At 45.1% G+C, this 25,479-nt stretch overlaps 6 protein-coding genes across 6 annotated transcripts; 4 read left to right on the top strand and 2 right to left on the bottom strand.

Moving 5' to 3' along the window:
• Positions 1–167: 167 nt before the first annotated feature.
• On the top strand, positions 168–922 carry LAJ45_04374 (uncharacterized protein; the record flags this gene model as incomplete). Its single annotated transcript, XM_046113954.1, has 5 exons — positions 168–221; positions 282–283; positions 362–470; positions 524–837; positions 889–922. The coding sequence occupies 5 exons, from the start codon at positions 168–170 to the stop codon at positions 920–922; spliced, it is 513 nt and encodes a 170-aa protein (XP_045973056.1).
• Positions 923–2,450: 1,528 nt separating this feature from the next.
• On the top strand, positions 2,451–3,510 carry LAJ45_04373 (uncharacterized protein; the record flags this gene model as incomplete). Its single annotated transcript, XM_046113953.1, has 5 exons — positions 2,451–2,710; positions 2,764–2,916; positions 2,978–3,159; positions 3,216–3,407; positions 3,479–3,510. 5 exons carry the CDS (start codon positions 2,451–2,453, stop codon positions 3,508–3,510), a joined length of 819 nt encoding a protein of 272 aa, XP_045973055.1.
• Positions 3,511–5,192: 1,682 nt separating this feature from the next.
• Positions 5,193–7,380, top strand: LAJ45_04372 (uncharacterized protein; the record flags this gene model as incomplete). The annotated part of the gene is made up of 4 exons (XM_046113952.1): positions 5,193–5,312; positions 5,441–5,505; positions 5,566–7,144; positions 7,201–7,380. 4 exons carry the CDS (start codon positions 5,193–5,195, stop codon positions 7,378–7,380), a joined length of 1,944 nt encoding a protein of 647 aa, XP_045973054.1.
• A 6,438-nt stretch (positions 7,381–13,818) lies between these two features.
• On the bottom strand, positions 13,819–14,345 carry LAJ45_04371 (uncharacterized protein; the record flags this gene model as incomplete). The annotated part of the gene is made up of 3 exons (XM_046113951.1): positions 13,819–13,882; positions 13,947–14,039; positions 14,125–14,345. 3 exons carry the CDS (start codon positions 14,343–14,345, stop codon positions 13,819–13,821), a joined length of 378 nt encoding a protein of 125 aa, XP_045973053.1.
• Positions 14,346–16,063: 1,718 nt separating this feature from the next.
• On the top strand, positions 16,064–16,470 carry LAJ45_04370 (uncharacterized protein; the record flags this gene model as incomplete). The annotated part of the gene is made up of 2 exons (XM_046113950.1): positions 16,064–16,188; positions 16,251–16,470. The coding sequence occupies 2 exons, from the start codon at positions 16,064–16,066 to the stop codon at positions 16,468–16,470; spliced, it is 345 nt and encodes a 114-aa protein (XP_045973052.1).
• Positions 16,471–21,209: 4,739 nt separating this feature from the next.
• On the bottom strand, positions 21,210–22,601 carry LAJ45_04369 (uncharacterized protein; the record flags this gene model as incomplete). The annotated part of the gene is made up of 4 exons (XM_046113949.1): positions 21,210–21,725; positions 21,797–21,914; positions 21,973–22,411; positions 22,511–22,601. 4 exons carry the CDS (start codon positions 22,599–22,601, stop codon positions 21,210–21,212), a joined length of 1,164 nt encoding a protein of 387 aa, XP_045973051.1.
• Positions 22,602–25,479: the final 2,878 nt, after the last annotated feature.

The following is a 25,479-nucleotide window of genomic DNA, read 5'->3' as shown; positions in this document are numbered from 1 at the left end:
CCACCCCACCCAAACAACAGGAACTTCCATCTCATTATTTATTCTTTCTTTCCGTTTCCCGTTTCCCTTCCATTTCCTACACAGAGATCAGCAACAGAAGTCCATTTGCCTCCGTCCAACCTACAAACCCTCAACCAACGTTCAATCTTCAATCTTCAATCTTAATCATGTCTACCTGGGCCGATGTTGCTGCTAGTGGTCCCCCGCAATCTGCTGAAGAAGTAAGGGAGTCCAATGTGTGGCGCCATGATAATCACATGCTAACATCCATTCGTCCGTAGGCGTTAGTTTTCCCTTTCAGAGGAAGAAACAAAAGAAATAGAAGATAATAGTAATGATTGATACTAATGGCTTTGACCAGTCGTGCGAACCCTGTCGATGAGGTTATCCCCGTAGATTCATCCGTCAGCTCTCTTGTGGACGTTGATTCCGGCGTTTCCGTTGTTGAGTCCAATTTCCTCGAGAAAGAAGTTTGTCTTTCTTTCATTCCCTATGTTCCAGGTGATTTTAACACCCCCGGCAGATACAGACAGAGACTCAAGCTCGCCGTATTGCCCACGAAGAGGCCACCAAAGCGGCAGCGGAAGAGGAAAAGAAGGCGGCGCAGAAGAAGTCTTCAAAGAAGACCACCTCGTCATCATCATCCTCATCATCCATCACCAGCCAGTTCCAGAACCCAATTGTTCTCGCAAATGCTATTACCGTAGCTGCTGTCTCTGCGGCTTTAGGAATCTTTGGGTTCAGGAAGCACCAGGCCGGCCAACTTAGCATGAAGGTCGTAGGGCTAGGCGCAGCGTTTGCGGCGGCTTTCGGCACGGCAGATTACTTCGTTTCAAGGTTTGTGTCCCAGCACCCGGGTTTGAGAGCCGAGGAGCTGATTCCATGCAGTTATTTGTTCAAGAAATACCCCCCGAAGAAATAGGTGGAATTAAATGGACAAGGGCTGTAGGTAGACAGAAGGGTAACAGGCGATACAAATGAAACGAACGGGGCGATTAAATGTATGCGCTGGACTACTGGTACGATGCGGGAAAGAATACATGTACCTTCCTTTGGGCTTTCCGTTTTCTCTTCTCTTCGTTTTAAATAACATTTTCCGTGCTAAATGGGCTGGTATGTATTTCACACTCCTTTTAGAGTCGACAAGTGGGTATTTGGAATGAATCTGTATATGACCTATTTTATTCTCTTCCGCGTCTTGCGGTTGGTTAATAAATGGAATCACGATCAATGCTCGACTTGCGTAGTAAGACAATTATCACGTGATTATACTTCTATAGAATATGAGAACCTCCTATCGGATATTAACGCGGGAACTCGGCCTCGCCGCGTGAATGGTTTTCCGATACTTCCAGTACCCCTTTCTTTTCTTTCTTCCTGGAAGCGGCTTACAGTGCATCTGCATGAGAATTGACAAATTCGTCTTTGCTCATCGAATCATCTTCTGTGCGAAAATCTCAAAGTAAGGGCATTTTAAACAGACCTGCGATGAGAAGATATTTCCCCCACAAAGGTCATGGGTTCAGAACTCTAGCCTTACTCAGGCTAATCTGATGAACCCGCTCTTGCAGGACGATTGTAATACCACGTTGTGTTGCACAATGTTCCTGTGGGGTTTCACTTTGTCTGCTCACAAAATTGCAGTTGGCAAAGAAGAGGAGGTTGTAGAGTATGTAGGTATGTAGATAGAGAATTCGAATTCGATATTCTGTGGGAAGGGACTTTCTCTATGGGTGGATCATCATTCGGTTGGATACTTCCGTTCGCAGGTGTAAGTGTAGGTTGTAGCTACATGTAGTTATTGGGGAGGCCCATGGTTGAGGTATTTGCTTCAGCTGAATACATATCCAATACACTAGGGCAACATGTTCCAGGAATTGAACTGCGGCGTACCTAGTTTTGGAAAGACCTGAACCTGACATGATGTAGGAATGCAGCCTATTGATTGTTTTTATAAATGGTCTCTACTCTCTACTCCAGTACGGCGCCGTTCTTCCTAAGAATAGCCGACTGTTCCTGGGTGAGCGGCGCAAGGGGTCTCAGTTTATGGCCGACGGAGAGTCCTCCGCGACTCCTTCGGTGGGAGTAACAACACCAATGTAAGGTATCATCAGCCCTGTCAACCAGAGCGAAGCTTTATTAGGGTGTAAACGTGCTTGATGTTTATGCGAAAATAGACTAGAGAACGCCAAATTCCCCCATGTATCATCCCTTGTTGCCCATTTTGAGCCGTTCCGACACAGCTTTTTTGTAAATGCGCCAATCACAAAGCGGTTTAGCGCATTGGCACAAGCTTTCTTACCATGTAATTCAATGAGCATGGCCTCTTGATTGGATAAGGACGGCATATGAGATTTACCCCGTGGCGCATTGAGAAATGGATATATTTCGACCGGTATCGCTCGCAGTTCACCTTCGATCCAGTTTTTTGCACTTACACGACATCGACAATGAAGTGCATCTCGGGACTGTGTCTTTTCCTTTTACATTTGAGCGTCGCTTTGGCGCTTGAAGCACCCCGAAGCAGGCCTTATTATGGGGCTTCACCCAGACATGAGGCCACCAAACATGAGCAGGAAAATCTAGTGGAGATAATCTTTGAAAATTTCAGAGATGGCGAGGCTACAATTCTAGAGGAAGAAGTGCGCTCGTTGCTATCCGATTTTGTACCAGCAGCCTTGAAGGCAGCGGTCAAGAAAAACGATCCTCTGTAATAGGCCTTGTTGAAGATCCCTTGGCAATACATGCTAATCTGGCCTATAGAAAAATATTGCCTGGTATCGGCGATGAAGGCTGGAGCATTGTTCAGATGGCCTTGGTGCACCTTTCGTCAATTCTTCTTCAGCATGACCTCACTTTTATCGGTGGAGACGGTGGTGAAGACCTGAGTGAACTCTGGGAGAACGCTTGCGCAGGGTGAGTGAAGGGTTTAAATATATTTCCGAGGGGGTTGTTTACTAAGAGGGTTGCGTTACAGGGGGAACAATCATCTGGCTGTTTGGCACGGGAATAAAAATAAAAGAAATGGTCGAAGAGGAGGATCGAATACAATCGCTGTATGCTCCTCATATTTCGGGAAGCCGGCTACTTCTTCAATCAAGGATACAGAGCCATCAAAGTTCTGTGAAATGAGCAACAAGGATATTTTGGGATTGAAAAGTAAGAGTTTTACTCTTATCCGAAAGGTCAAGGACCTTTACTGATATAGTATAAAGGTACAATTTTGCTCCGAGAGCTGGCCCAAACATCCCATGTTGGTGAAGGCCTAATGCCTCGAGAGGAAATGACAATTGAAGGGATTGCAGCGGTTCAGACAGGGAACGCACAAGGTATCCTTCAGAAAACCGGTGAGGTCAATGCAGACCTGGAACAGGTTAATGTTGATTCATTCACTCTTTATGTTGCGCGTAAGTTTTGACCCCAAACCGCTTTGGCACTTTTTATGTTTCTCGGATACTAATAGGTAGAACGCATCTAGTTACGTGGTTCAGATCTATATGTAAAGAGTGAACCAATCAGTTTATTAGGGGATTGGACAAGCTTTATGATTGCTACTGATAGCGCTGCATTACGGGGACCTGGTCTTCACTTCTTCCTTTTCTTTTCTTTTTTTTACACTGGAGTTGAAGGGGCTGAGTGAGAGGCGTTTGGGATGCATTTTTTTTATCTCTTTATTCACGATTTGAAGCAATACATGTACTTAGCGAGGATTATTTGCAAGTCGGTCACTATTTCCAATAGTCTAAAAATTGCGGCTCTGCGGGTATATATTCAGGCCACGAGCTGCCATGCATCCTCAAGCCTCAAATTCAGATGGCCCTTAAAGGCCCTACATAAGTTGGGAATGATCGGCTGTGAAGCTTGCCGGCACCAAAGCATAAGCATGTCTTGGATTAGAACTAGCGCTAAGGGTCGGAAGGCAGCAACGAAAGCTTTTGTTTAACTTGAAAAGAAAAGGAAATACGTTCTTTCTTTCTTTTCCGATCTGAGAATCTAAAACAACTCTGCTGTGAGATAACCGCGTTTTATTTTGACGCCCTTAGTATCTATAAGTAAACATTAGAGTTGATATCGCGTGCTTTTAAATCTAAAGACCGACGGTGCTTAATTACTTTTGTAGGAGTAGGTAATCAAGGATCTTGGTGAGGGCCGCAAGAACTGTAGTTGCAGACCATTTGAAGGAAACCCAGGCTGCATCATGCCTAATCTACAACATATCTTGAGAATTAAAGAGTAGTGTAGGGGTGCTTACTTTGGGATAACTAGGGAAAACTGGGAGTAGTTAGGATCGGCACAGGATGCCGGAAATATTCTCAGGCTGCAAGATTAACGCAGTCAAAGATGCTCTCTTGTCCGGTAACAAAACCCACAGGGTTACACTCCAGCTGACAGTAACTCAAATTTCTCCGTTTGACTCCTAGTGTTGAACAGGATGAGTTGAGAATCGTAATTTACCAGCGAATTCTCGTTTTTAAGTTGAGCGCATACCCAAAATGACTCGAATCTCAATGATAGCAAAGATTAGAGATTGTGTGCTCCATTAATCGTGTTCGATCGGAGATTCGTAGGGCTCGGAGCTGTGCGCTGGTGGGGCTGAGAGCCGCAAGCGGGGGTAAACAGATCGTTTTGAGTTGCCGCTTGGATGGGTTGCCCCGCCAACGGGTGACAAAGGCTAGTGCAGTTCTACGTCACTTTAGAATCGTATAGAAGTCAGTAGGAAAACAGAAGAAGTGGTCGCCTAGAGTGGTGTTAAAACTGATTGAAGAGCGTAAAAGGCACTACCAGAAGTAATCAAGGGATCAATAGAAATGAAGAAAAGGCCGCCTGCAGGAGAAGTGGCCAGAGCTGTGCATTTTTTGAAAATAGGCGTTGTGGCGGGGGAGGGGTTGCTAGAGGCTGGTAGAATGTCGTAGATGTCTATGGATGTGGTAGGAGCTTCTAGCGCACTCTACACAGTTCTTTAGCTGCACTCTGGCCGTGGCCTCAACTGCCCCGCCGTATCTCTATAAATCATTCTTCCTTCTCTCCCCCACCGTTTCCTCCTCTCTTCTCCATCCCTCCATCAAACACTGTCTGCGCTGTCGAAAAACTCGCATCCTTTGTTCTTTTAACGCTATACCCACGAATTCCTTTATTCCCAACGGAATACCTTCATCGAATTTTCCATCACAAACACAGAAAAATCAATTACAATGACGATCCCTGCTGTCGGTATCGATTTGGGAACCACCTACTCTTGTGTCGGTGTGTTCAGAGATGACCGTATCGAAATCATTGCTAATGACCAGGGAAACCGAACAACTCCTTCATTCGTAAGTTTCCCGCTGCTCTCCTTGATGAAATTTCGGGGGGAAAAAAAATTTCGATCTTTTTTCCCCTTCTTTTCCTTGGAGCTTTTTCAGCGACCTTGGCTGACAATGCATCTTTAATTTTTTTTTAGGTTGCTTTCACAGATACCGAGCGTCTGATTGGTGATTCTGCTAAGAACCAGGTCGCCATGAACCCGTAAGTTACCCCACCGATCTACAATTTTAATGAATGAACTACCTGCTAACTATAATTTAGTCACAACACTGTCTTCGATGCCAAGCGTCTCATCGGTCGTAAATTCGCCGATGCTGAGGTTCAGGCTGACATGAAGCACTTTCCCTTCAAGATTATCGACAAGGGTGGAAAGCCTTACGTTCAGGTCGAGTTCAAGGGTGAGACTAAGGTTTTCTCGCCCGAGGAGATCTCATCTATGGTTCTTACCAAGATGAGGGAAACTGCCGAGTCATACCTTGGTGGTACCGTCAACAACGCTGTCATCACTGTCCCAGCCTACTTCAACGACTCTCAGCGTCAGGCTACCAAAGACTCCGGTTTGATTGCTGGTTTGAACGTTCTCCGTATCATCAACGAGCCCACCGCTGCTGCCATTGCCTACGGTCTTGACAAGAAGGCTGTCGGGGAGCGCAACGTCCTTATCTTCGATTTGGGTGGTGGAACTTTCGATGTCTCTCTTTTGACCATTGAGGAGGGTATCTTTGAAGTTAAGGCCACTGCTGGTGACACTCACTTGGGTGGTGAGGACTTTGACAACCGTCTCGTCAACCACTTCGTTCAGGAGTTCAAGAGAAAGCACAAGAAGGACCTGACCTCCAACGCTCGTGCCCTTCGTCGTCTCCGCACCGCTTGCGAGCGTGCTAAGCGCACCCTTTCCTCATCCGCTCAGACCTCCATTGAGATTGACTCTTTGTACGAGGGTATCGACTTCTACACCTCAATCACTCGTGCCCGTTTCGAGGAGCTTTGCCAGGACCTCTTCCGCTCTACCATGGAGCCTGTCGAGCGTGTCCTCCGTGATGCCAAGATCGACAAGTCTTCCGTCCACGAGATCGTTTTGGTCGGTGGTTCTACCCGTATCCCTAAGGTCCAGAAGTTGGTGTCCGACTTCTTCAACGGAAAGGAGCCCAACAAGTCCATCAACCCTGACGAGGCTGTTGCCTACGGTGCCGCCGTCCAGGCCGCCATTCTTTCTGGAGACACTTCATCCAAGACTCAGGAAATTCTGCTTCTCGATGTTGCACCTCTTTCCCTCGGTATTGAGACCGCTGGTGGTGTCATGACTCCTCTCATCAAGAGGAACACTACTGTGCCGACCAAGAAGTCCGAGGTTTTCTCCACTTTCTCAGACAACCAGCCTGGTGTGTTGATCCAGGTATTCGAGGGTGAGCGTGCTCGCACCAAGGACAACAACCTTCTCGGAAAGTTCGAGCTTACTGGTATCCCTCCTGCTCCTCGTGGTGTCCCTCAGATCGAGGTCACCTTCGACATCGATGCCAATGGTATCCTCAACGTCTCTGCCGTTGAGAAGGGTACCGGTAAGACCAACCGCATCACCATCACCAACGACAAGGGCCGTCTCTCTAAGGAGGAAATCGAGCGCATGTTGGCTGAGGCCGAGAAGTACAAGGAGGAAGATGAGGCGGAGGCTGCCCGTATCTCTGCCAAGAACTCTCTCGAATCCTACGCCTACTCTCTTCGCAACACCTTGAGCGACGAGAAGGTCGGCGAGAAGCTCGATGCCGGTGACAAGGAGAAGTTGAAGAAGGCCATTGACGAGACCGTTGAATGGTTGGATAACAACAACACTGCCACTAAGGTAAGAATTCCTTGAATGATTTTGATTCTAAGAATAAATTACTAACATAATTACAGGACGAGTTCGAGTCACAGCAGAAGGAGTTGGAGGGAGTTGCCAGCCCCATTATGATGAAGTTCTACCAGAGCCAGGGTGGTGCTCCCGGCGCCGGTATGCCAGGCGGTGGCTTCCCTGGTGCCGGTGGTGCTCCCCCAGCTGGTGGCGATGACGGCCCCCAGGTTGAGGAGGTCGACTAAACGCTGGGTTCTCATAAATAAAATATGGAAAGGAAATAGAAAGTTCTGTAAGGGAAGTTATACAGTTGCTTTCCGATAATGGGCGGAAAAATAAGCGTGATTTTTCTTCTGTGTTTTTTTTTCTTTTCTATTCTTTTTTACGGTTTTTCTTTGTGGTTTCCTCTTGTATGTACGAACGGTTTTTACGGGGTTATGAATTTCGAATTCTTCATTGGGTGCTTAAACTTCTGCGATCGAGTTTGTGACGTGTGGGTGATGTGCTCCCTTCTTGGCAATTGTTTTTTTCACTTTTTCTTTCCTTTGATAGAATCTTCTCGTTCTGTGGTGTTGTGTAGTTCTATACCCTGTCAACTAGTGGCTTTTGTGGCTGTAATTATTAGGACGGAATAATTATTTTCCAGAATAATTCAGGTGTATGGTGTTGTGATATGGTTTGCTAAGTCTTTAGCGTGCACGGATCAGTGGATGGTCTGGGTGCTATTATTACTGGATGTTCAATCTATTTTTATAATCTGTTTTTGCGACCTATGGCTAAGCTGCAATACTTCGCGACATGTAGGGACTTGAAGTTGGTTCAAGGAATCCGGATGAAAAGGGTATTTGCGAGAAGGGTAGAGGCGTGCATAAGGTCTGCGTTATTGCACTGGGTGCTGACTCGAGAACGCTTAGATGGCTTGAACCGGGCCCGTGGGTAGACCTTGCCATTTGCCTTAAGATTAGTACGTACTCAGAGATTATAGACCATTCTAAAAAAAATAAAAAAATAAAAAAAAGGTAACAGACTGCAGTGCTAACTACGACAATAAAAGTATTCTAAGTAGGTGCCAAGTACCCAGGAACCCGACCTACTCACTGCTAATTTTTCTACTGCTTTCCTTATTGATTAGACGACTTCCCTAGCTACTCAATCATCCCCTCACTCGAACAGTGGATGATAATTGGTATAGAAGCCGGTTATATATATATAACGCGTTAAACGCTCCAGGGGGGGGGGATGTTCGAGTAGCTAGGAAGTCAGCGTTTCCGAGCACATATTGACTATCGCGAGTACGTAGATATCAACCCATGGCCAGATATCCTTCCCCCATGCTCAGACAAGTGAATTATCCCGGCCCAAGGTGGGAGAGGGTGGTCATAACCTTTCTTTTGTTTTTGTTTTTGTTTGTTTACCTTTATCAGCTAATTGTCCAAATGATCGTAGGGTGTGGGGGTTTATCTGTCGAGGGGCAGTACCCAAAAGAAATTTAAATGTTTCAAGGGTTTGTTTTTGTTTCTAGATAATATACTCAAACTCGTAAGGGTTTGTGGCAAGAACACTGAGATTCGGGCCCCACAATTAACCTATCAAGTCTAAATTATAAACGCCAAGCGTAAAACTTCGTATTATGATGTTTATAAAACTCTGCTCATAGCGGCTGGCACTTCAGTTACTCGAACGCCAAAGCTAGCTATAGACCCATAGCAATGAAGTCTCATCTGGTCCCAACCTACAAGTATTAATTACTCGTGACAGGCAACAAGTACCCGAAAATGCAGCTGCAATGCATAGGTATGTTTTCCACTAATAAGCCAATAGAAATTGCAGATGAGGGGGTTGCATTTTCGGGTACCAAACACTTTCTAGCTACTGTGAATCTAGTATGTCATGTATATCCACTGTAAATAACACTTTAACTCTGGTCTCCATAGTTTTAGAACATTCTCAGGTGCGCTCATGATCAGCTCCAATATAACATGCATTAGCCGAGAGAATAGGCTGACATGTATCCTCGTCATTGGCCAGCTCGGAGCTGAAGAAATACATATTTTACAATTCAGATGAACAGGTTAGTCAAATCAGTCCCCTCATTCTTGTGCGCTCTTACATCCGAGTCTGTTGACCACAAAGAAGCTCTACCCAACGTCAACTATTAGGATGTGTACTTCAAAATTTCGCTATGCCGCGGCTTTCCGCATGGCACTTCTCAAATAAACCCTATCCAGCACCCGAACCCTTTCCATTCGATCTTGGATCAGTTTAATAGGGGACTCTGACTGGCCATTTTATCTCCTGGCAATCACATCGACGCCTGGCGATCATATTTTTAAACCCCGGGTTGACCGACACTGTAGCAATCAAAGTTGCTGTTGAGGTAGCACAAGATGCAAAGCTTATCTATGTCATGCAGGTCCCCATTGGCGTCTGCGAGGCTTCATCATGGTTATCCGGGAAGAAATGTGGGTTTCTACAATGAACTTTACTTTTTTCACAGATCACATATGTGATGTAGGTATACACATGTGGTATCTATCGCATGTCCAATATACACTATGCACGCGCAGTGTTGACTTGGTTTTCAATGCTTAGTTGTCGCTGTATGTACTCATTTTATTCCGCGGTGGACATCAGAGTCGTCGAAAAGCATGGCGATCCTCGGTACTTCTTGTAGACCATGTCACATAGTATATTATCTATGTAAGCCATATATATGCGTTGACACTGTCAATATCTCATCAATATTTTGCTCGGAAATCTCCTCGTCTATGTAGTTAGGTGGTAGAGTATCATCACTGGCGCTCACCCAGTGTAGCATTCGTGTCAACCCCTGTGCAAATCACTGTCCAGGCTGGCATCATGGCCAAGAGATGGCGTTATTGCCTTTAACGCCCTCATGACCGTCATAGTGCACTAGCCGGATTCAAACTTCTCCCGACTCCACAAAATAACTTCTCGCATAGCGGCTCAATCCCGAGCTCGGGAAGATTGCCAGCAGGGATGTCAGAAGACGTGACTGGTGCAGAGGACAACATGAAATGTTTTTTGAAACTCGACCGTTGTGGGCGACTGCAGCTTCTTATGCGTGATATTCTCCGTTCGGGGTCTTAGTATTACTGCAGCTAATTAAAACTCTCTCAAAGGGTTAATAACGGAAGTTCAGTTATAGACATGCAAGCCGACAGCTCTGAATTGGGCCAAAAAATGGTTACTTACATATACATTTAGCTCTCCGCGTGCCAAACTTTTGAAAAAAAGAGGAAAACACAAGACATCGTCATCATGCACTGATTATTCTTTAAACGTTGTGCATAGTGACCGCACGTGCACTTCTGTGTGTCTGGTTTTTCCACATTGTTTCAATACCATTTAATCATCATATGTTTAAATTGACGTTTCATCCTAGGATCTATATTCGTCCTTAATGGTTCGATGTATCCATCAATGAATCACAACGTCACCTTCAGATCTCACCTGTGGAGATGTACTGATTGGGATCTGTGAAGAGGTTACCGGGTGAGTGATAAACTTCGGGGTAATTCTGAAACGGACCAAAGAACACCTTACGACGTTTGCAAGAGCCCCCCACATGACATCTTACCCTATGCATTCTTGTGCGTACCCGGGGAACAAGAAGCGGGGCCAATCCTAAAAATCCAAAGGCCGGTACAGCTACCCACTCTTCATAAGATTCAGAGGATCTAATTGATTGCCGAGACCCGCTATCAGGCGGGATCAATTGCAAATTTGTCTCCTCATCCTCATCGATATAACGATCCTCATTCGCCCCGTTTCTTGACTAACGATCCTATCGTGTTCTAATCGTATATCGGGGGATTTCAGTCGCCGCCTACGTAGTTCATTTGAAATGGTCACTACGTTTTCTCTCCTCCACAAGTGCTTCCGAAAACCGGTAAACGCGGTACATGGTGTATAATATAACTGATCATCTTCATGGTCAGCTTCATGGTCAGCTTTATGATTAAAACTTCATATTAACACAGTTTCAATTCTGTGGACACAAGAGTTCAGAATTCCACTTTCTTTTTTCCGAGTTCGACAGTTAATGGGTGGATCTATCCTCTCACCCGTTGCAGGACGATATGTACATAAAGTACGTATGATGCTATGACTACCGGAGTCGTCGTTCCAGTATCCCCGTATAATCATGCCGTTGCTGGTTCGGCCTGCTCGCCAATGATAGCCAACCTCGTTCAGTTGTGATGTTGTAGTTTGCATACCCCGCATTCGAATATATGTGCGTCGACATTGACTAACTAACCCCGTAGTACATGGATTCCTCTGTAGCCCTCTTAGATGATATCACTTTCCCTTCATATATCAATATTTCCGAGACTGCTGTGGAGACAGGGTCGGTATTCGCCCCCATAAATGAGCTGTGTGGCATCATGCAAAGTCGATCATTTTTCTCCTTTGCGGCGTAGTAGATATCTCCTGGATTTGGGATGATGAGTGTGGGGGTGTTGAGGTTCTGGTATGCAGGTTCGAGAGCGTAGAGCACTTTAATTGCGAGTCTAGTATATATGGGGTGCATACATGTATTCGAATCTGTTTGCTCTAAGGTACGATAAAGCGAAGGGAAGTAACGACGTAGAGCGCAATAGCGCTCTTGCAACGTTTGTCACACACTTTAGCATACGTACGTGTAGACTAATTTAGACTCCTGTATGTACTGTGCTGTAGAGTACATATGTGTACGGTTGTACCAACGAAGAAAACGAAGGGGAAAAATAAAAATAAAATAAGAAAAAATAAATTAATTAAATGCTAGATGATTAACTAGTGTTGAGCAAAGTATTCACATGAGGCCTTTTTTACTGCCCTATTTGCAGGTTAAATATTATACATGATATCTGCGTGTAGCTTTTAGTTCATGTACCTTATGCAAGAGGGGTATGTACACGGTCCAATCGCAATCATAAAATATCACTCGTGACATCTACTAGCGCCGTCATACCTGCATAGATCAGGGTTGCCCTAGAGAACGTAGGGTAGTACGGTTCACTAGTACATGTACTTACATGTAGAGCAAAGCTACTCTAGCTAGCGCCCCTGATGACGAGCAAATCCCAAAACCACGGCACTCTCTCCGAGACCAACCCTACCGGGAGATCGGTCGTTGCCGAGAACTCCGTTAAAGACAAATTTCACCCTCTCATTGACAGGCACTAGTGCACACAGGGAGAGAAGAGGGGGGGTGAGGGGGCGCGGAGGGGTTTGTTGCATGCATGGAGGGAACTTGAGCCGCACGCAACTTGGAACGACGACACTTGATCTGCAGCGCCAACAGCGAATACTATTTATTCACCGCAATGCGCGGCCCCCGACCGGCTTCATGATCTGATTCGGGCCTTGATATTTAAATCTTGTCGACAAGATTGTACTAGCTGATTCCCCCGTTGGCCTCAATTAACGATTGGACTTGTTCAAAATCCACTCTTGTAGTTAGCTGTGTGTGCTAGCCCCTCTTTTGGACCCCACACAGGGATCGATTCCAGCGAGTGATACCCCATGAAAAACTTGTCACCCATCCAAGTTTTCTCTTTCCATATTAAAAACGTTATATGCGCGGGATCTACACAACTGCATAAGCTAGTCTTGGCCTACTTTAGCAGACCTGGAAAGAGAAAGAAAAAAAAAAGTTCTCATGTGATCGATACATCCAGTAACCCACTAGGCAGCGTCGTGATTCGCCCTTTGTTCCAGCAACAGGCAATGTTTATCCGGACAACTACATGTACCTACCGTACGTCGTCGTCCCGCGGCCCTCACAAGGTATTTTTTTCTTTTCGATTGTTGCCACGTGTACGACGAATGAAGTTTGTAAAAATCGCCAATTCGCACCTGTGCGTCCCGTCATGAGGCCAAGAGGGGGGGGAAATAAAAAATAATAATAATAGGAAAAATAAAATAAAATAAACGGTTTCCTGGGAGAAACTGAATTAGCGATTTCAAATTTGTGGGGGAGGGGGTATGAATCCAGGGGCAGCTGGCCGAGGAGGGGAGGAAAAGAGGGTGGAGGTTAACCAGAGCCTCACTTTCCTTTTCACGGTGGTAGGAAGTGCTGCAGCTGCTGCGCTGTTGTCACAAATGATCCAATTCTGTATTATGAGTGGAGAGGCAGTCATGTTGACTGCGTGTCTGGGAACATGGAGAAGTCTTCACCTCGTGGAGATTCCGATAGGATCAGCGACACCTCAGGTGTTCTAGGGTAGTTGATGATGGATCTTCGTTGGTCCCTTGGGTGGAGTTTATACTTCATGGGTTTGGATTGTAATTTTTGATACGCTTTCACATCCTGAAATTCATGACGAAAATGCGTACTTTTCCCTCTGCATGTCAGCTCGAGGTGATCTACGTCATGGATGGTCTTTTGATGTTCTGGATCAGCGCAATTTATGTTGCTCGGCATTCATGATCATCACGGGGTTGAGAGATAGCAGATAGATATGTGCGCAGCGCAGGTAAGTACAACGTGTGTACAATCAATTTTTTAGAGTGCTGAACATAGAACAGAAATCGAGATAGATATACGTGTATGACAATAAACTAGTAAGGGGATAGAGAAACGTCAACGCCACCCCCTGGAAACCGACACTTTTTGTACCAACGCAGAATTTCCCCTGATGCGCATTGATGAAGGTAGGAGGACGCCGAGGAATTCATGGTTCCCGGGGATCTACAGGTACCCTCTCCTCAACCATCTTTCCTTCATGATTCTTCCACCTGTTTTCCATGCGCTGATCAGTGATGTTCTCCTGAAACACTTAGGGGTAGTCATCGCACAGACCTCTTCACGTGGTGTCGGTGTTTATCGTGTGGAGCACCAGGAGCAGCTACCACTGGATTCGCATGCGAGTTGCTCATCGTCCTCACGATTGCCCTGAGAGAAAAATACAATTAGTCTGGCTGTCATCTGTCGGCTGTGGCAAACAAATTTGCAAAGGAAGGGGTTGAAAATAAACTACCGTTGCAACTTGTCCTGCTCCTCTTCGTTCGATACGCCCTTAATCCCAACACGAACGCCACTGTTAGAGATGTCAATATTCTTCCCCTTGAGCTGCTCCTTTGCATCCTCGGACCACTGCGGTATCTTCTGAGAGACAACGAAGCCCGCGGCGCCGATTAGGCCGATGAAGACGAAAACCGTTATCGCTGAGAAAATGTCCGAGAATGATGTGGCCGTCATGGTTGTAACGTCTTGAAAATATTTTTTTTTCCCCTTGTGCCTTATGCTGTTGGATTTTTTCTTTCTTTCTTTCTTGGTGCTGCAATGCTGTAGCTAGGTAACTGTACTACTAGCTGTTGGTCTCTCGAAAGTGCAGTTTTACGATGAGATCTGGTTCTGGCCGCGAAGAAAGAGTCCAAGGTGTCGTGTCTGTAAGGGCAGGAAATGAGAATCATGGTGTCGGGTTTTTTTCTTTGTAACAACACGGACGGACTGACGGGCTGACGTAGAGTTGGCGCCTTGTCTACCTGCTTGAATCGCGATCATCAATACCAAATACCAAAGAAGACTGAGACAATGTAATGTACAGATGACGTAAAGTTTGCCAAGACATATTCACGTGGGACGCGCGCGCAGACAACGACAAAAAACTGCAAAGACCTTTGGTTATGGTACTGCATCCGAAAGAAGGAGGTTATTATAGAATTATCTGATAGGGAGGAGATCTTATGGTACTGTTTCATGTAGTGTGGTATCTACTGATGGCTGGAATCCACTTTATTCGTGGTTCCGGGCCATGGAACGTTGTTAACTTTCGAATAGTAGGAACTTTGCATTATCTGCAGGTATACTATTCTAGGGATATATAAACCCACCATACAATTTCTCCTCCAAGACAGGACTTGTTGAATAATAGTATGCACTTCTTCCCTGCATATCTATAAGTGCGAGAGTGAAGAGTTATTTTATGCTTAGAGAACCAAGTCCTCACGATTGAGAGCCGCATCTCGCAAAATATTATAGCGTTTTAAAAGGCATGTTTATACACGTTACGTATATGTGCATTTTGAAGATATAGCTCAAGCTTAAGATAAAATATCTGAATATATGCTCTACAGAAATCTCGTACGAGTACGGAGTAATGAAATGTTGAGAAATAGAGCTTATGAGCGGGTGTGATAGAATTGAACTAGGAGGCAGATTCCATCAATAGCGATTGCATTAAAAACTCGAGAAGGATCTGTAATCCCAATTCATGAACGACATCATCATACCTACATGCGTAGTACTGCAAGACGAAGATCTCGCTGTAGGATAGGTGGTGTGATGTTTATAGGACAAACAGTGTACACTTTCGGCAGTTCATCACAGTATTACACTTACCCCCACATGTACATCGGACTCGGGCCAGTGTCTTCAGCTTGAGAGCCCGGGGCGCCGTCGACAAGTGGTATCGTTTCAGCCAGACCTCACTCTTCCGCCTTTCGAAGGTGGTTATGGTCCGACCTACTAGATGCAATTAGCTTACTCGCCTTTATGAGGGACGCTGAACACTCTGACCAATCTTAGGAGCGATACCACGCCAACATGCAGCAACAGCCTTTTGATTTTGCGGAACACCGTAGCTCCAGCATTGGATCAATTCATAGGGTCCTAGGAGTGATCTGAGCTTTAGGTATGAATGCTGATACTCGAAAATCTTTATATACGAGCTCCCCATTCCCACGATATTTCTCTTTTTTAAAAAGCACCAAGCTACCCAACAACCAAAGTTCCCAACGACCAGTCTCAAGTACATTTCAATTCAGATATATTAGTTCTTCCAGACTAGTCCTCAGAGTACCACTTCCTCAATTCTCAGTTATAAAATCGGACTTCGCAAATCCTCGTACGACCTCTTTTTATATCCAAATCTCAAGAACTCGAAACTCGAACCTAAACCCCCCATAACTCCAAAGATGCAGCCCCAGGAAATTCAGTCTTACCACCATTACCAGGAAATTACTGGAACGATCGGAGAGGGTCGTGTTATTGCAATTTACTTCTATGATGTTATGGCGCCTCCCTGCTGGACCATCCAACAGTGAGTTAGCATCTAGAAACATCGGTCTTTCTTCATCAAATACTAACCTCGGGTTAATATAGGGCATATAATGATGCTGCTGCGAACCCCAGCTACGCAGGAAGGGTTGGCTTTTATTCCTTCAGAGTTGGAGGTCAGGACCCTGAGTTGGACCAAATTCAGGCAAACATGAGGATCTGCAATGTGCCTGCGTTTGCTTTCGTCCGCGAGGGCGAATTTAACACTGTCATCTGCAGTGCTGAGGAAGTTGCAGGTGTGATTGCGGACAACGTCTGCTTCTAAGTACAGTGTAGCTTATGATCGGAGTTTACTGGCTGGCTGGCTTGTTCTTTTTTTTCGTGTTCAGAAGCTTTGGTTCTTTGTTGCTTGCTTGTTTGTGTTGTTATTTTTGCTTTTGCTTTACCTGTTTCCTGCAGTTGCGTTTGGGGGAGGGGGGTTCCGGGCGGGTGGGGGAGCTAGGGATGGTGGTGTTATTTTTTTTCTCTTTTCCCCGCACAATATTTTTTCGGAAGTATGTGTTCCTGCAACATCACATTTGTATTCGTTCAGTTCGTTCTTGCTTGTTTTGTGGTTTTCCCCCGCTACTATGGAGTTCGGATTGAGTGTGTTTGTATGCCTACTTTCAGGAACCGGGTTCCCCTTCCAAATACGATTTGAATTATTTCTACTCTCACTGCTGCTTTTTTCCGACTTGAGTGCGTGGTCCGCCAGCTACTCAGCCCAGGAGATGAAAATTTATGTATGCAAGACTCTCACTCTCACAGTGAAAGTGAACCACATGTCCAATATCTCGGTACCCAATAAAAACCCGTATGACTTGAAATTTTTCCAGGCGAACCATGTAACAAGTCATAATTACCGCAAAACGATAGCAGTGAAGCATGATCTCTCACTCGCGCGAGACAGCAGGCCAATTGCTGATGCCCCTTCAGCCACCTGATACAGCTGGCGAACCAACTTGTTATGCATGTACATGCGTACATGCTTACTTACATGTACACCCAAAGCGCGCCCTCTGGAGTACATTCTGTGTGCATGCTGCATACATGTACCTTACTGTAGAAGTTACGCCGCTGCAGCTGTAAGTACATGTATATAAGTTATCCCTCGCCCGAACCGCGTGAGACGAACGAGGGATCCCTAGAGTTCTTCCCCACGTACTTTCACTCACCTCCCACCCTTTATCTCGAGTGCTACGTTGTGCATGTACAACTCGATCCCTACATGTAGTTGTAGCTCCCCACTGTTGGCGTATTGGTTCTGCAGTACTCTATGCCCCCCATGCGCACTGCGAAGCAGCCTTATCGACCCCCGCTGTCCATGACACTGTGCAACGAGCTCCTTTAGATCTGGGATGGTACAATTATGCAAATATTGCGAAGGAAAGTTGCTGTCCGCGTCGATCACTAAACAGATAAATTCTTAGTCTCTTTCAAGCACTCCTTTGTATCGCCAATGTCGACTAAACAGCCCTTGGACGTCGATAAAGCTTTCGCTTGGATTTGTGGGTCGGCTCTTTTTTTTTTTTTTTTTTTTTTCTGTTTAATTCATTAGTTGCATTTGTGGGTCGGCTCCTTCGATCTCCAAAACCCCACGTATTCTTAATGCACTCAGAAACTTCGATTTCTGTGTTTGGTGTAAATTATTCGGTTGACGATTACCTTAAAGTCTACTACGGATAATAACATCTATCGCTTTTAATCCAAAGTTTCCATTTTTAAAAATTTATCCCCTCGATACTCGCTGTGTCTGTATATATATATCTATTGTTTATTAATTTAATTGGACTCCTGCCGCCCCTTGGGAAGATTTGGAGAGTGGATCTGGGAGTCCCAATGGTCCAGTTAGCCAGTCGATAAGTTATTCCACTTAAGTACAAACATGTATAACGCTAGGAGATCAGGTCGACTCTCACACTTTAGAGTTTACCGGGCGGATCATAGCTCCAGCAACCAAGAGATCGCCGTTTGATTTCTGATTTATCTACAGGCAGACAAATAATATTTTACGTCATATCAATTGAAGAATACTGCCCCTACAATGCACGTTGGCCTATCCTCTTAGTCATATTCAGCCCCTCGAGCCAATTCTCATTCATATATCAAGAGGGTCCATCCCGCCTTTTGAAAAGATCGGAGGAGGTTATGCGCTGGAACTTCCCAATTTGTCCGTGTTATGTACCTGTCGAAACAAAGGCCTGGTTCAGCGAAAGGACAAGATGCACTAGTTTATGCCAGCTCATCGTCTAATCGGAGAAACCCCATATCGCCAACCCCGACATTTCTCTCCTTATCCCTGACTCTGATCTCTACCAGGGGCTAAACCCACGGACTACAGTCTCGGGTGTGGACCAATAGCTACATGCGGAGCTCCCCAACGCGGCGGAATTAACTGTCCAATCCTCCGGGTCTAGCACTTCATATGTTGTGGCTGATTGCGCGATAGCTTGCATAGATGTGTGATGATTTCCACGCTAAGAGTTATATTGGAAACGACATACTCCTCAATGATTTAGTGGACTTCAATAATAGTGTTGCTAACAACCTCCTGAAGCTCTCGATGGCCTTTTGGCCTCTAGTACTGAAACTTTATGGCAAATTGTGCCTCTAGGGCGATAACTGCAGCAACACCCAAAATATCAGCGGGCTAATTCCCCACAGGGTGCTCTCGCTTTGCGGGGAAAACGTGTGACCTATCCTGACTGGGCATTAGCCTAACTGGAAAGAAAAAACGAATCATAATCATTGACTTGAGTATTAGATGACGTAAGGAAGATGTTGCTTAGCTGAGTTCACCTTTCCAGGTCCTTGTCGATATGACTTATCAACTGCTCCATGGGGAAGGTTTCACTTCAACGTCTTCAACAGTCATGCTGAATCAACACGAAATAGGAATTTCGTGCATTTACAGCTGGAGACGGGACGGGCCGCCGAGGGCACCACCTTTTTGGCCGTCAAAATCTGAACATGTTATATAATATATATGCTGATATGTTATATCAGTATTCGGGTTTTTTTCTTTTCTTTTGAAGGCAGCAAAAAGTGACAAGTTACAATGGGTTGTCTGGGAGCTCTGGAGCCTTACTAGATGTAGATGAAGCGCATCGCTCATGGATATAAAATATTCGCATTGGTTCCTGCAAAGAAAATCTCGGTAACGAACAGGAACCCATTTGGTGCTTATTTACGAACTATTAAGCTTTATGTCCTATGATCTGCGGTAATATATATCCGAGAAACTTTCCTTTTTGCGCATGAAGATGCCTCCTGATCTTCTATGCTTTTTGGAGTATGTATGTTCAGTACGTCGTTCACGGGGTATTGGTGGATACTGGGTATTGGCGGATTGCAGGTAAAAGTTGGCTTGGCTGTCTCTTTTTTGCCCTGTCCGCCATCACCCAGTATCCGCCAATACCCCCGTGGACGACAGTACACTGTCATGGAATTTCAGTCTTCACTGCATTCACCGGCCCTCCGGGGTTTTGCGGCCAACGACATGACTGCCCGCTTTTATAAACGTGAAAAAGTTGCCAGCGTTGACATCAGACGGCCCGAATAAACAACTATGGCCCGCTTTTGTGCTTGGTATAAGATTTCTCGGAAAAGTCCAAGTGATAGATTCTAAAGCTGCCACGATGATGTTTATTTGTACAGTATTAATCCCGCGATAACTATGGCTCTGATAAGAGCACCAGCTTCGTGGGAATCATCTCTGGGCAATGGACAACGATGCCGTATTCAGGTGACCAGTACACTCACTCACAGGGTGAAGGCGGATCCTGTCTGATGGCGGTCAGGAATTTGAGGCCAATAAAAGAGTTAGGTTATGGACGCCAAGGGCAAATTACTGCAAACAGAACCATCAGACAGGATCCACCATCAGTAGGTAAGCGACTGTACCCAACTCTGGGGTATTTGGAGGCTCAAGTCACCCACTCATGGATTCGATTACCCAGAGTAATCGTGGCAGAATACATAAGATGAAATGTCTCACGATCAACCAATAAGCTCTGCCTTATCCACGTGCAGGGTTGTTGTATGTACCACGGGTGAGCGAGAAACAATTGCATACCAACAGGCCAAACAGCGATCATCGTGGCTTGTAATTGAGTCGATCATTGCGATCGTGACAGAGCTGAGAATAGCACTATGCGATGCACGTCGGCCGTGCAAGACCTTTTGTTTAGGATATACTACCGTTATTCTCGTTGATATCTATCGGTTGGGGGGATATCCAAAGGATATGTTGTTTCATGTTCTCCGATTCTCGATGATGTAGTTCTTGGAATAGGCCATTCCGATAACTATTGGCCTCGGAATCGTCAACACACACTCTCCATTCTTTAGTAAAAATTGGGTCTGCATATTCCTTTTCAATAATTGAGCCTCTCTGATCATGATCTTCGCTAGCTACTGCAGCATCTCGTAATTTTTGCTATGGTATTGTACGCTAGGTACATATATGTAATCAGGTAGGGCCCATTCTCTTTTGATGATTGCGCGCTTACAATGCATTATGTAGTATCATGGACCGATTGTTAACTACTTTATGTATACAGAGGTATGTAATGGCAAGGAGAATTGACACAGAGTCATGATTATTTTCGTCAAAAGGATCGAGTTTCGAAGGGGCTCTTGAATTTCTTTTATTTCCAGCCATTTGACAACCTTCAAAGATTGAGTGAATACGTAACCCCGACAACTTAGATACATGTAGTGTCTAAAATAAGGTCAGTAAATTTTCCATGTATCAATTTACAACCAATCCTTCCCAAATGCAAAAAAATCGAAAGCCCCGAAAAAACCCCTCTACCAAGTGTCAGATCCTGAATACAGAAAAGGATTGATAAACAACTTGTATAATACAGTACACGCCCAATGAATACCAAAAACCCCGCCAGTAATTAAAGAAAGGTTAGAGGGCTTCTATAAAAAAAAAGAGTAAGCCGGAATAGTGTTAGTTAAATCATCCATGGCTTGTCCGCAACCCCCAAACGCTCAAATCCCATTGTTCCAAGCCCTTCACACCATCTTCCTGTCGTTGTCGCTCATTCGCCCCAGTTTCATCAACCCCTCGTGTATCTCCTTCTTCTCCCCTTTGGACGCATTCATTTCGACATTGAGCTGAAATTCCCTCTCTCTTCTCTGTTTGAGGATTTCTTGGTCCTCGTTCGGTTCCCTCCATCCATAAAAAATCATGACGGCCATAATCAAAAATATTGGCAAATAACCCAACCCATATATCCAGCCTGGGTTAGTAAGATGCGATAGAGGTGAGATATCATATTCCCAAGCACAGGCAGCGTTATAACAGATCCGAATCGTTAGGAGAAGAATACACAACGGGATTTTCATCGGGACCCGGCGCGGTGTGTAGTAGTGCAGAGAAACAAATACCGAAATGATGATGATCACAAGGGCGAAGAATGCGAAGAAACAGGCGGCGCGGAAACGTGGATCGGTGGCTGTTTGGGCGCCGCCGGTGCCCCATGCTTTAGTGATGGGATTCCAGTTGCGGAGGAGCGACATGAAGAAGGTCTAACGGTGAGAAGGTCAGTGTTTCTATTTGAATTGTAAGGATACACTGTAGATAGGAGGCAATAACTAACCAAGAACCCGAACAGATAAAAGACCAACGGGATATAGAATTCGATTTTAGACCTTTTGTCGTCCTGCGGGAAACAGAAAGCATCAGCGTCGACCTGTTGGCGCTCCAGAAATGATCCCCTACATCAATCGTTAGTATTGACTATGAGTGATAGTTCTGCGGTTGAGTACAACATACCAATGTCGAGTCATTTCCCAAACACTTGCCAACATTGCTGGTAACATGACATAGAAGAAGATGCTCTGCATGATCAACGCAGTGCTTTGAAGATAATTCCTATCTACGTCTATTGCCATAAAGCCTGATATCATCCCACACACAGCAGTGCAAATCAACCAATACCATTGCCACCTTCTTGAAACCAATCTGAACCGTTTTTCTACCGGTAGGTGTGTGGCTCCGTGTTTCCTCAAAAGGGTGAGCCCAAGCATAATTCCGATCGCGAAAAGCACGCTTGACACTATGCCGAGGATTGCACGCGTTGCAATGGGGTTGATAGGGGCATCACAGTTCGTGCCGTTGAACACTGAGCCATTCAGGGCAAAATATGGATGGTAGTTATCGAAAACAAGATAGCAGCGAGAGATATTTGAAAGTGTACCGTTTGTGTAAATGGCTGTTCTCGCGTCAGTGGCTGTTATCTTGGCACTTTACTTTACTCGTGAACAGGGAAGAACCAAAGAACGGACAAACAGCTAAGGATGATATAACCCACTGTAGTTAAACTCCTTCATAAGTGAGGAGTTGAAGTAGTTGCCATTATACTCGATATGCGATGCATTATAAGGGGTTAGAGAGACCGCCATCTTGAATCAAAGCTTGTGTAAAAGACCTTCAGTTCCACCTACTCGTTCGTACGCAGCTAGATGAGACCAGAGGAAACAAAACGCTGGAAAGGGTGGGGGAGGGGAAGAACAATGAGATAAAGCGAATAAAGGCGTTTTTTCGGAGCCCCGGATAACGACACAGCAGAGCTTGAAGTATCGCTGCACCTATCTTGATAGGTGCCTGTTGTGGAGCCCGGAGTCAGAAATAATTGCCAAGGTGGAATGTCTAGGCGGACGGATGAGGGAAAACCCGTCATCTCCGTCAATCAGATTTGAGGAAAAAACCCTCGCTCGGTCGCGGCATTCTTCATCCGATCATTACTGATCTATCGATACATAAATTTTATCCTCCCCGATCCGCAGTCACCAAGTATCGATTACCAACCTTGACAGGTTTTGCCTGTTAGCTAAGTTGAACCCGGATAGAGGATGTAGAGTAACTAGGCGTAGATACTCTGTTGATGCGTCCAGTACTCACATTGCAACCAAGTAAACCCTGGCTGGACTCTAGAAGCATCAGTGCTGTGCCTGAGCTGCCAAAGTCAATCACGTTATCGAATAGGATGACTCTGTGTAATCAGGGGGTGACCTAATTGATATAAAAATGAGACCTTAGGGTCTAAGATTTGTCAATCGTATTAATGGGGCTTAACGTGATTTGAGGTACCCACGTGACATTGCTTCAAGTACAAAGCTTTAGGACAGTAGAGTGCAGATACTGTCTGCCAGAAAGCATGGTAGATAAGTAATTATAAAATAATAAGACTGAACGCATTATATCAGAAGTAAACGGCCTAAATACTTTGTTGGGATATGTAGTCTCCTGTGTGGGTTTTCCGGCTGCGAGTGACCCGCATCAAATGGCGGGATTGAACATGGTAAATAGCAACCAGATATCGATGAACGCGAAGCCTGCCGAAAATTTCCAATGGACCCTTGTTTTGGAGGGTTAAACTTTGATTGCTAGTGCCGGGTAGGTTAATATTTTTCTTTCTTTTTCCAGCAGAAGGCTAGAAGCTAGAGAAGCTTCGAAGACGCCGCGCCATGGACCGCGCGCGCGAGGAGTGCTTTCATCCGCGGAAGATCCGACAGGCTGTACTAGATCGGCGTCTAGACATTACCTATTTCACTGAAATATATGGATAATTATATAAAGGAACAGCAGATACCTGAGTATATAATACTAGTACAGGCCCCTGAATGTAGATGTTATTAAACAGACAAGCTTAAGCTCAAGGGCGAACTTCTTTGATTTGAGAATACGATACTTCTTGGCGCGTGTGCCACGCTCAGTTACCCGGCCCGCATAGCGATTTTTTCACTCGTCATAACAGGCATCGATGCATCCGATTGGACAAGAATCACTCACCCCCCAGCTCACATTCCGGATTGAGTTTTTCCTCCTAGATAGTCTCACAACTACGCTTTCTGGTACAGTAGAACCTTTAACTTCAGTGTTTGATACATGGAACTATCTATATGACACTTTCTCGGAATTATGTTTGCTGCAAGCGGAGATGATATTATCAGGCTCAACTTTGCCTATCTGGCCTCGGACAAATAATTGAGAGCTCAACTCGGGGCTATGAAGTAGATGGCAACTCTGGCAAGTACTCTGTGAGCCGAATCTATTCATTCTCTGATTAGAATTCCGGTACTATTTGGGTGAGAGTCTTGTGAATATCTCAACCGCCCTAATCTAAAATTATTCAAAAATTTGGAAAGCCATCTTCGCACACAGTGTCATCTTGCAGCTTGAACTAATACTAATATCTTTCCAAGTTTAGATCGAGATACTTTATCTTTTTTGCATTACTGCTTCATTTGAGAATCTGGAACTCCTATCCCAGGAACAAATGGGACCCACAAGCGAAACATCTCGAGAAAAGCAAAGTGCAATACTATCTTTTCGCCTGTTATCTGCGGAACCTTAAAGGTTACTAGGGATGTGCAAAAAGAATTTGCCTAAATCCACAGACTCTCCAAGCTCTCCTGGATAGCCCACTATTCTCAAGTACGCTCCCGGAGAATGGATAGTACCGCAATCTGAAGAAATATCCCAAGAAAATTCTGGGGAAGGGTTTGACCCACTTTGCTGATTTGAACCGTCTCATATTGGAGATTTGTTTCTGCATAGCCCTCTTGAGGGCGACTTTCTCGATTGGCGTGAAAATCCTTTACATGATAGGTGGCTGATATTCCTAAAGCTCCCCAACCGTAAGTGAGGTTATCAGAGGCACACAAATGGCGAGGTTCATTAATTCTAAAATTATGTAAGTAACCTCCAAACGATCAGCATAATCTTTCCACTCAAGTTTGTGGTGCGAGGATATTCTGCGCTTTGACGATCCTAGAGATACGAGCTAGAAACAAGATAAATCCTGGGGTGCTAACTAATGAGTGCCGATTATCATTAGCAAACCTTGATGCCAGATCCTTGAGGGCTTTCTACTCGCTAAGCTTGGTAATAAGTTTCTTTGAGAAGACGGACTTCGACCATAATAATAAATTCGAACCAAATTTCGAGATAACAATCGATGGCACGAAGAGCAATATTTCACTCGTAGCTCCCATTTTGCGATTGCACTTACTTCACATATTTCATATCGCAAATAGGCGAATTCCACGGCTTTACTCGACATTATCTCGCGCTCCAGATAGGTGGAATTTAACAAATTTTTCTTGCGTTTACCTTGGCTTCTGATTTTACTGCACACCATCTTTCGAGAGTGGGAGACGGAATGTTGCAGATAGCATGGTTTGAGGTTGAAAAGCATCTGTTTCGTTGGCTACTTCTCTTATGGCTTGAGCTGATGTGTCTATTATGCTAGGCTTGTAGTTCTGCACATTAGTTTTT

The sequence above is a fragment of the Morchella importuna genome, assembly GCF_003444635.1.
Source record: "Morchella importuna strain M04M26 chromosome Unknown Morimp01GS010, whole genome shotgun sequence".
Classification (NCBI taxonomy): domain Eukaryota; kingdom Fungi; phylum Ascomycota; class Pezizomycetes; order Pezizales; family Morchellaceae; genus Morchella; species Morchella importuna.
The sequence above is the reverse complement of the archived record's forward strand: the minus strand, read 5'-3'. Positions and strand labels throughout refer to the sequence as shown.